The sequence below is a fragment of the Aspergillus oryzae genome, chromosome 6, assembly GCF_000184455.2.
Source record: "Aspergillus oryzae RIB40 DNA, chromosome 6".
Taxonomy (NCBI): domain Eukaryota; kingdom Fungi; phylum Ascomycota; class Eurotiomycetes; order Eurotiales; family Aspergillaceae; genus Aspergillus; species Aspergillus oryzae.
Window position 1 is genome coordinate 758,061 of NC_036440.1, and position 10,676 is coordinate 768,736.

Here is a 10,676-nt window from a genome sequence, read left to right on the forward strand (position 1 = left end):
GATCATAGTAGATCCACTCTTGAAACGATGGTTGTTGTGCAAATGATGGGTACCGTCCCATGGAGCCCGCGAAGGCGGATCCGAATACTTAATGCAGCTGAACCCCTCGTGAGCCATTACTGATTGTTACACGCTATACCTCATCCTGTGTGTTATTGTTCGATCACAGCAACATGTCTTCCACTACTGCCCTCGACAAAATCAACGTCGTCAACGACCCTCGGATCCGACGCTGCTCTGCCACCATCAATGGCAAGACATATGGTGTGGCCTCTTGCTTCCCACGACGTCCAGAGACGGTCTCACTAACTTGATTGGATAGGATATCTTCTCGCCGAGCCTGAGGGCGGCTTTACTCGCACGGTCTTCTTGGTATGTCATTATTTTAACCAATGAAACCACTGGTAACTAACCCGTGCATTACAGATTCACGGTTTCCCAGATTTGTCCATGGGCTGGAGATACCAGATTCCTCTCTTTCTCAAACTTGGCTTCCGCGTCGTTGCTGTTGACTGTATCGGATATGGTCGATCAGTAAGTCTCGGATAACTAGATGCGCAGTATGATTGGTTTTGAGCTCGTGTTAATCATATTCATCCAGGATGCACCAACTGGGTCTCTCGACGCCTATTCCTACAAGTCGCATGCCGACGATTTGGCCGAACTTGGAAAGCAACTCGGTTGCGAGAATATCGTTCTCGCCGGTCATGACTGGTATGTTCTCAATTACTCCGAGCTTAATGCTTCATGAGAAGACATCTAATCTTCTGAGTAAGGGGCTCGGTGATTGCCTCCCGTTTTGCTCTTTACCACCCTTCTTTCATCACACATCTCATTCTCTTCGTTGTCCCATATCTTCCTCCCTCGCCGAAATACATTGATACGGCAGATCTCGCCAAGGTCGTCCCCACAGTTGGGTACCAACTGCAATTCGGTAGCGCGGAAGGAGTGGTTGAGTCCCATACTCAGGACAAGGAAGGTATCCGTGCGTTCCTCAATGGCCTGTACGGCGGGGCCACTCCTGAAGGCAAATTTGCCATGGACTCAACCCGTGGTTTCGACTTTGAGGTGGCCAGCAAGCTGGGTCGTACAAGATTGCTGAGTGAGGAAGAGCTGCAGTATTACGTGGAGGAGTACTCGAGAAATGGGCTCCAGGGACCTTGTATGAACATTCCGTTCCATTCTATAAGGAACAGAGAAAGCTAATGAATTCGTAGGCAACTACTACCGCATTCGTCAGCAGAGCTGGACAGAGGAGCAGTCCCTTCTGGCCCAGGGCAAAGAGGCGATCTCAATCAAGTGCCCCGTGCTTTACGTTCACGCGCTTGCTGACCTTGTGGTCAACTCTGAGATGCCCAAAGCCATGGTACCCTTCGTGCCAAATCTCACTGTGAAAGAGGTCGAGGCAGGGCATTGGGCTCTGTGGCAGAAGCCAGCGGAGGTTAATACTTTTGTGACAGAGTGGCTGCAGCAGCAGGGACTTTTGGACTCGGCTAAGCTGTAAGGTGATTAATTATTAATTCTGGCTATGTCATTCTTTTTTTTTTTTTTTTTTTTTTTTTGCCGACTATAATGCATCCGCTAGTATTTTTGTTAGAAGGAGAAGAGCAATGTATTAGCGATATAGGTATATGAATATGGATTCTGGTTTTGCTTGGCATGAAGTCAATTTTAGTTGACAAGAAATCACCCCTCATTGGCTGACGTATCAATCCAGCTACTATAAATTCTCAAGTCCAACGTCACTGTCCCCACCGACTCTTTACATAGTCTTAGTATTCATTATAAAAGCAAGTCGCTTGCGAATATACTTGATAAACCAACTGGAAATGCGATAGCCCATCTCCTATTCAGTCTCAAACCAATAAATGTCACTGATCTCAGCTTTTCGACCCCGCTCTACTCGAACCTCTTCCCTTCGCCACAGACCTCCAAGACGGCGGGATGAGCGAGAACAAAGTGGCATTCATGAGTTCGAGGTTGAGGAAAGAGACGATGCACATTCCATTATCACCCCCTCAAAACACACTCCCAAGGCGTTTCGAGTCTTACGGGGCTCTGTATCGGCTGGTGGGCCTCTGCGTCCTTTTCGATTGGTGAAGCAGGATATCGTTAACTTGCGCCGCCGATATGTTTCGGATTGGACTATATTCAACCAATTGATCTTCGCTAGTGCGGTATACGTATTCTTCACGAATCTTCTCCCGGGAATTACTTTTGCCAGTGACTTGTATGTCTTGACTGGCAAGACCTGGGGAACGATTGAGGTTGTGTTTAGTACGGGACTGTGTGGAATTATATTCTCATTGTATGCTGTCCGGGAGAATAATAAACTTTGTTCAAGCTAATCCAGCTTAGATTCTCTATTCAACCACTGACAATACTTGGTGTCACGGGTCCTTTCTCTGTACTAGCGGAGAATATCTATGCATTGTGTGACGAAGTTTTTAAGGTATTTCCTTGCAGAAGCAAATCCGCCACTTGTATATCACTTCAGCAGTATTTGATAACAATAATAGGTGCCTTTCCTCCCTTTCATGGCATGGTCCTTGATTCATGCAGCCTGGTTGCATTATATCCTAGCTATAATCAATGCTCATGACTGGACTATGCGCTATGTGACAACATTCGCCACAGAAATCTTTTCTCTCCTAAACAGCATCATCTATTTCCATAAGGCCATTCAGGAGCTTGAAAGAGCACATGATACTCTCTCATTCGCCGCTTTCTTATACGCAGTAATCGGTGCCGTTGGAACTATGCTCCTCGCTATCTTTCTCTCTACAGCTGAAAGTTGGAAGCCTTTATTCCATCGATACATCCGAATGGGGCTCACAGAGTACGCCGCCGCAATATCCATCATCATCTTTATCGGCATGCCCCATATCGGCGAATTGGCACACCTCGACAAGATGACTCTTCCCGTCAGCAGCTCCTTCAAACCCACATCACCAGACCGTGACAAGTTCTTCGTCGAATTTTGGACCTTACCTGTCGGATGGGTCTTCGCCGCCATAGTTCCAGGAATAATAATCACCATCCTCTTCTTCTTCGACCACGAAGTAAGCTCCATCATATGCACAATTGACAGATATGGCACCCGCAAACCCGGCGGCTTCGCATGGGACATCATCCTGTTGGGCACAACAACCGCTCTCTGTGGAATCCTAGGCATCCCACCCGCCAACGGTCTCTTACCACAGGCTCCCCTACACTCCGAATCACTAATGCATTCGGAGCGAGAACAGCGCACCGTCATTACAGATGGCGAAGAGAAAGTTGAGACGCACGAAGTCAAGCGCGTTTACGAACAGCGCTGGTCCTCTTTTTTGCACGCAGGGGCTATCCTTCTTTTCGTCAGCCCGCCGTTCATGAAAGTCCTCGGCTTAACGCCGACGAGTGTTCTTGCCGGTCTATTCATGTTCATGGGTGAGCAGAGTTTATCGGTCAAGTAAGTGCATACTCTCACAACGTATTTTAATGGGGGATGAATATAGCTCATCCAAGCATAGTCCTATATTATACCGAACCTTCTACCTTCTTACTCCCCCGTCTGAACTCCCGTCTCTACCATCTTCTCTTGCGAAGAAACCTGGCGATGAAGATCACAATGACAACAGCAACCCACCACGTCCCTCCTATATCCCCATTCACCTTTACACTATCCTACAGATTGTCATCACTGTGGCTATCTTCATCGTCACCCTGACACGAGGTGCTCCCGCCTTCCCCGTTCTAATCGTTGCTCTTGTTCCCTTTCGCCTCCTAGTAATGAAACACTGGTGGCCGCGCGAGGTCCTCCGCTTCGTGGATGCCTGGGCTTGCAGAGAAGGTACTCCTGAGGACGATGAGGATGCAGAGGCAAAGAAAGATGAGTTTAGTGGCGATGATCTCGCCGGTCGTGCCGGTTTGGGTAATGAGACAGATGGTATCTTTTCGTCGCAGTTAGATGAGTCCGGATGTAGGCCATCTGGGACGCCGGCTTTGATTTCTAGATCCACGTCTCATCCTGGTGAGGTTGGTATTGCGGATAGGAATGACTCTGGGCAGGAGTGGGTGGAACTCGAGTATCGGACGCGACAAGACGAGGAATTGGGTCGGTCGATCAAGGGGTGTTGATGATAAGGTCGGTTTGCTGGTTCGTTGAATGATTAATGATGGGGAGGGATAGATTTCAGTCATTTGAATTTTCTATCATAGATCTATATATAGTTATATTGACAAAAGAATATCAGCCTAAGTCGACTAGGGTATCTCCTGTAGACAAGACCTGCGCCGATCCCATTCCTTGACTCCTAATCAATCATACCCAATACACAAAGAATAGCGCCAATGCCTGTATCAAAATCCCAAAGTCGAACAAAGCGGCAAATAGAATCTCCAGCAAGCGCTCGCCACTGATAATACATCATGCTCTCCAACCCTGAACAAACTCATGAAGACGATCAATAACCACCCCAAATATAGCATTTACGCTGTCACCAATGAGTTGTTCAAAATGACGAATAGCCTCCTCTTCTGTCATCTCAAGATGAAACCTCTCTTTGACCTTGAGTACCGCCTTATCCGGCTCAACGCGGATATCGGGGATATTGGCGTCGACCATTAAACTGAAAAGGTTGAGAATCAGGTTTGCCGACTTGCGCAGCGTGGTGTACGCGGTGAAGCAGTATTGCTTGAATTGGAGGTAGTGCGGAGATGTGGTGCCGCCCATTCCTTCGACCATTTCTTTGCAGAGCTTCATCATTGGAGCGAACGGTTTGGGGTCTCGGCCTAGGATGAAACCGAAGTCGGCGTGGAAGAAATGGCCATCTGGGGCGAGGAGAAGATTCTCAAGATGTCTGTCGCCGACGCCGAGGAGGTATGTAATCACGCAGTATCCGGCACAGGATTTTATGTAGGTATCCATAGTCTCCTTTCGGACACCAAGTGGTTCACTCTCATCAGGGTTGTTTGCTTGTAGATACGCAAGGACTGACCTGTGCTTGGCTGAGATTGCAGACAAGGATGCTGATGGAATGAACTGAACGGCGCCTGCCGTAGCATTGGTCGCAAGGATTCGATAGGGTGTCAGTTTAAGATCCAAATTTTCCTTCTGCAGGAGACGGTCCATCAGGATGATTATCTGTATAACAAGCTGGTCTTGGCGAAGATCATCGCCGACTTTGAACAGGATTGGATACTTCTGCCCCTCCGATGTCTTGAAGGTGATGAGTAAAGGAGACAGTGTTGATTTGAAGACGTTGGAATTGTCCGGAAAGCAGCCTGTGACTGATATTTCTGGATCTATGGGTAGCGGCAATGGAGGGTCGATGTGCACAAGCTCATTTTTAGGGTCTTTCAGGTACTTTTTGAGCTTCTCAATCTTCAGTAGCCGGTTATCTCGCGAAAATCTGAGATCCTTGGCGATCTTTGAGAGCACGGCAACTAGCTCACCCTGGCGTAACAGCGTTTTCCGATGCTCAGGATGCACTTGTTCCAAATCGGCCATGAAATAATATTCTACCCGAGCGAAGAGCCTGCGCTGTGCGGATAGGGTCCCGGGGCTAGTGTCATCGCATTCAACCATTAGATACCAATGGAAATAACTTCCGAGCTTGAAATTATTTGCAGCACGAGTGATCAAGAAATTAGCCAGCGACGAATCATGGGCAGCATCCTCAGTGTCAACGTTGGAATTGTCCTCGTACTTTAGCGCCTGTACCAACTGGAGGAGGTAAAGGAGAAGCTCTTCATCGTCGGCCTTCCGAAGTCTTTCAACTGCATAAGAACGGACTGCCGGGTTATCAAACGTTGGTCCAAGAAGTTCCAAAGCATCATCAACATCGATTTCGGTCCATTTAGGGAGAATTTCCACTGCCTGATGTGATTCACCCGCATCGCGCCAGTTCACCGACTTAACAAACTTCGTCAACGCTCGCTTCTCACGAGTTAAGTAGTATCTGAAGCGCCAAACAAGGTCCTTTTCCTCGGCGGTAAGGTCTTGCGTTGGCTCGTACGACAGTATGGCATTTAGTTCATCCCGGATCTTTGGGTTTGGTTTAAGGTCTCTGTCCATGATGCCGGTACGGTGACTACGGATGAGTCTTCTGTGTTTGTCCTCACATGGATTGCCTGTCTGCCCAACTTCAGGGTCGTATATTCTAATCACACCCTCTCCATCAGCACCTTCGATTCCGGGGCCAAAGCGAACCTCCGGTGCAGGTTTCAGCGCAGAGCTAGGATTCGCAGGTGCATTCTGGGGGTACGACGAGACCGGGGGCGGAGGATACTCGTGATCAGACCAGACGACGGGGTGGTCAAAGCGTGGGAATTCGACGTAGAGAGTAAAGTTCTCGTCGTCAAGATCCCCTTCATCCGAATCATCTCCATCAGCCCCATATTTCTCCCGGTGTTTCTGCTTCGTCGATTTTAGAAGGATGGCGCGCTTCCTTGCGGATTCTTCAGCATTAATTTTCAGCTTCTCAAGCTGACGAAAGACCATCTGGTCCATCCAATCGATCCGTGGTATTTCCCCCATTTCGTGCTTCTTAATCAGCACCTCCACTCGTTCCAACTCTATCTCCTCGGGAGAAGGGCCCAGCGGATCGGGAGCATTGGCCTTCCGTCGCTTCGTTGAGGGGATTGAAGGTGTAGTTGTCGAAGAGAATCCATCAGCAGCTTTGTGGCGATATACTTTGCACTTCTGCCTCCCCATCTTCAATTTACCCTCTTCATCAAACAGAGATATTGTTGTCCCTCCGAATGGGACATAGTGGCCCTGCGCACCTTCACCGCCAAATGGGGACAGGTCCCAAATGGTTATCGCAAGCTGGCACTTGTATGGGGCATCCTTGAGTGACATAGGCATCTGCAGCCATTCATTCCAAGCGCGGACAGATTTGAATGTCCTATAAGAGGTTTGCAAAGGCACCCCCAGCGGTTTTGAGTCTGACCATAGTTGCACTGTGACAAATAGATCGGATGTGGGGTTCTGCACGGAACCGAGGTGTCGCAATTCCGGTCGCTTGAGGAGTATAGAAAAGGGGACCTCTTTTTGCTTCCCTTCCAAGGAGCCACTGCCGATTGATTAGCTGAATCGAAGTCCAGCGTCTGCCATTACAAAGCAGCCCAAGGTGCTATTTGAGGTTTGCGGCCTCACTTACATTTTGATCTGAATCGGAAAGTCCACCTGGGTGGAGACAGCGAATGTGAAGGCCTCCATCTTGATTCGGAGATTCCGAATTAGCCCTCATTGACTCTTGGAGTCCTTCATTACATATATCTCTGTGAAAGGAGGACAACAGAGCTCCGTCCGGGGAGATGGCAATGCGGCCTATTGATTGGGCAAGAGTCTAGAGCACTTATCGGATGACGCGGGGTCAGCTGATTTCACGTGATCTCTTCGCAACGCGTTTGGCGCGCGGCAGCCTTCCAAAAAAGCAATAATGATTGATAGATGGAGTTGTTGGTGAGACCATTATTAGCGGTCTAATTGCCTCATGCCTTTCTTACCTAAGTGACATCGCCCCCAATTATTTTTGGTGAATTATAACCTTGTCTCACCAGCCTGTCATAGTTTCGGCCCACCCCCTGTCGCGTCTTGTGTTTGACGTACTTTCGTCGAAGTCCCGCTACTAAGCATGGCACGCATTTCGCACAGCCGTAGGCCTTCAAGTCAATCTTCATCGCCTGAACCTTCATCCGATAAAGAGAACCGCCAAGTTTCTGCTCGTGTTGAAAAAAGAAGCCAGGCTCAGACTATGTCCTCCAGCGCCAATGCAAAGCGCCAGCGCTTGTCAAATAGAGCGTCCAATATTCAGAGCGGCAGTCAGTCGCAAGTATCCCCATCGCAACAGGATCGCGATAAACAATTTTACGACCCAGATCAGGATGAAAAGGAACGAAGGCGGGTTAGGAAGGGACTTAGGGACTTGACGCGGGAGTTACATGGTACGGTCTCACCGCACAGTACTTTATTCATTTCTTAACAATGGTGTAGATTCTAGGAGCGAGTATATGCAGCCTGGCAATTATGGCATTCGGGACACCATTCAAAAAGCCAACGAATACTTCCAAGAAGTTAAGCAGACTTCAGACGCTACGATCGACTCACGTCTCTTAGTCAGTGCCGCCGACCTCTCATACAAGAAGACCGCACATTTAGTCTTGGGAGATGCATCTGCAGGTATAGATGTGGACGAATTTGTCTCCAAATGCATATCGTTTATGTGCAGGGCTCCAGAAGACTCACAAGCTATGCTGTCGAGCACACAGCGTCGTCGTGGCCAAGCTTCAGGCAGAAGTCAAGCGGACCCCAATGATAGCGATGAGGACCAAGGAGATGCGATGAACTGGGACTGGCTTGGGCGATCTGCTTGTTTCCGCCACAATTCACGGCCTTCCGTTTCCGGGTTCTTGCTAGGACCATTGTCGGTACAGAAGCGTACCCGACAAATTACACAGCGAAGGGCTAGAGAGCGTATCGATCCGTCACAAGCGGTGCGACCACAGGAGCTTCGGGAGGAAGATCTTGATCGACAAGAAACGTCTAACCTTACCACCATGTGTACAAGCATCAACAAACTGCTTGCAAGAACGCAGAATGCTGGCCAAGACATGGTAGAGAGACTACTGTCGCAACTGGAAGAAGAACCCACAGATGAAATGGTGCAAAAAGTGATGGCTCAACATCATGTTGCGGATGATGGTGGTGTTCCCCTGTTTCACTTCTGCATCAATCCGAGGTCGTTCGGACAAAGTGTGGAAAATCTGTTCTACGTCAGCTTCCTGGTCAGGGATGGCACTGTTGGTATCCAGGTAGATAGTCGACATTTGCCAACTCTACGTAGGTCTCTCCTGGACTTCATTCATACTTCTTTACCTAACGTTGGTTGTTACAGATGCTGCGAAACCGTATGCCCCAAGCGAAGCCCAAAGGAAAGGGGTTCAAAAACATCAGGCTATTTTCAGCCTTGACTTTGAAACCTGGCGGGACCTAATCGAAGTCTACGGTATCGAGGAATCCATCATTCCACATCGCGAAGAAGAGCAACATGAGAACACTGGGCACGGCTGGTATAGCTAGGGGCTGTCTGGCCGCATTGCTCTGCTGACGGCAGTCTGGAGCCGAGCATCTGAGTTTTTGTTATTCCTTATCTTTCCCCTTTTTGATTAATCGTAGATACTTATGATACCCATCTTGTTCTGGAGGTTGCAAATCAAACTTATGCTTATGTTATTTATGACTTGCACATGGTTCGTAACGTAGATCTGCGCCTGAGTGCACGTGTTTCCAATCAACAATGTACACTTGGAATTACATAAACATTTATAATTTGAAATAAGTTATACTCCGTAAGGTAGCTTAGCAAAGCAAAATAGAAGCCAGTCTGTTGGCTTATAGATGCACAGCGTTCTAGACCGTAGGCCCGCGCTACGTTGACGTCACACTCCGCTGTCATACTGTTTCAGCCACAAGTCCAGATTCCTGTGCTTAATTAATTGATTACTGAACGAACATCCCAGAGCATGTGAGCCCACGAACAACTTATCAGTACGAAGTAGCCAGAGTCCCAATAAGTATTTCAACTCCCCATCGCGACAATCACCACCGGAAAATAGTCGCACGAATAAGTACGCCCTCAATCATGGCTCCGCAACTCTTCCCCAAGAACCCATCCGAGGTGATGGTAATTCGCAATGTGACTTCGGACGTGATTACAATGAGCTTGCCATTCGCGAGGTTTGGACGTTTAAAGTTTGGCGGACGAGGAACCCTAGGTACATATCCATAGCCCAAAAATCGATCCTCAACCGGCGAAGCTTGCGCAAAAGAAATCTAACAACCTCCGACAGTGAAGCTGGCATCCGGCGCTATAGCAGTGTTTTCCCCAGTTTCCCTCACACCAGAAGTCCGCGAGGCCATCTCAAGTCTAGGCGGTCATCTCAAGTATATCGCAGCGCTGGACCTCGAGCACCATATCAATATTACATCGTGGAAAGAGGCGTACCCGGACGCCGAAATCATCGCACCCGAAGGTCTCTACGAGAAGCGGCAATCCAACCCCGAATACAAGGATACACCGTTCCAACACGTGTTCCGCAAAGAGAACCACGGCCAGCAGAAAATCTCCGAAGAGTTTGACTCAGAGTTTGAGACCGAATACGTGTACGGACATCCGTCACGGGAGCTCGTGTTTCTGCATAAGCGATCGCGCACGCTCATCGAGGCGGATCTCTTATTTAATCTCCCCGCAAGGGAGCAGTATTCGAAGACGGGTGAAAGCGCCACTTCGGGACTCCTTACCAAGATTATCAGCCCGTTGCTCTCGACTAACGCGCCTGCGACATGGCAGAAGAGGTTTGTGTGGTATATACTGTCGAGTGGTGACCGGAAGGCTTTTAATGAATCAGTACGCCGCATTGATAAGTGGGATTTTAATCGGTTGATTCCCTGCCATGGAGATGTGGTTGAGAGTGGGGCTAAGGGGGTATTCCGGACGGTGATGGAGTGGCATTTGGAAGGGAGAAAAAATCTCTGATTGCCTTTCTTTGATGTCTATCTGGTTTTTCTGCTACTGGGTTCTATACTCGTTATGTGTTGATGCGGGCGTCAGACTGTATTACTACTCTTGACTATTGATATGAGATAATCAATGTAATTGTATCATGCCACATGCTATTATTCATCGCGT

General features: G+C 48.6%; 4 protein-coding genes across 4 annotated transcripts; 3 read left to right on the forward strand and 1 right to left on the reverse strand.

The window, feature by feature from the left end:
* Positions 1–91: 91 nt before the first annotated feature.
* AO090020000427 (uncharacterized protein) lies at positions 92–4,119 on the forward strand (the record flags this gene model as incomplete). The annotated part of the gene is made up of 13 exons (XM_023238005.1): positions 92–108; positions 170–264; positions 323–372; positions 427–534; positions 602–714; positions 777–1,162; positions 1,218–1,500; positions 1,628–1,664; positions 1,736–1,794; positions 1,928–2,315; positions 2,415–2,483; positions 2,520–3,451; positions 3,513–4,119. The coding sequence occupies 13 exons, from the start codon at positions 92–94 to the stop codon at positions 4,117–4,119; spliced, it is 3,144 nt and encodes a 1,047-aa protein (XP_023092835.1).
* Positions 4,120–4,408: 289 nt separating this feature from the next.
* On the reverse strand, positions 4,409–7,204 carry AO090020000426 (phosphatidylinositol 3-kinase VPS34; the record flags this gene model as incomplete). Its single annotated transcript, XM_001824695.1, has 2 exons — positions 4,409–7,058; positions 7,146–7,204. The coding sequence occupies 2 exons, from the start codon at positions 7,202–7,204 to the stop codon at positions 4,409–4,411; spliced, it is 2,709 nt and encodes a 902-aa protein (XP_001824747.1).
* Positions 7,205–7,622: 418 nt separating this feature from the next.
* AO090020000425 (non-structural maintenance of chromosomes element 4 family protein) lies at positions 7,623–9,067 on the forward strand (the record flags this gene model as incomplete). The annotated part of the gene is made up of 3 exons (XM_001824694.1): positions 7,623–7,932; positions 7,982–8,827; positions 8,883–9,067. 3 exons carry the CDS (start codon positions 7,623–7,625, stop codon positions 9,065–9,067), a joined length of 1,341 nt encoding a protein of 446 aa, XP_001824746.1.
* Positions 9,068–9,629: 562 nt separating this feature from the next.
* Positions 9,630–10,523, forward strand: AO090020000424 (uncharacterized protein; the record flags this gene model as incomplete). The annotated part of the gene is made up of 2 exons (XM_001824693.3): positions 9,630–9,762; positions 9,838–10,523. The coding sequence occupies 2 exons, from the start codon at positions 9,630–9,632 to the stop codon at positions 10,521–10,523; spliced, it is 819 nt and encodes a 272-aa protein (XP_001824745.1).
* Between the last annotated feature and the right edge of the window lie 153 nt (positions 10,524–10,676).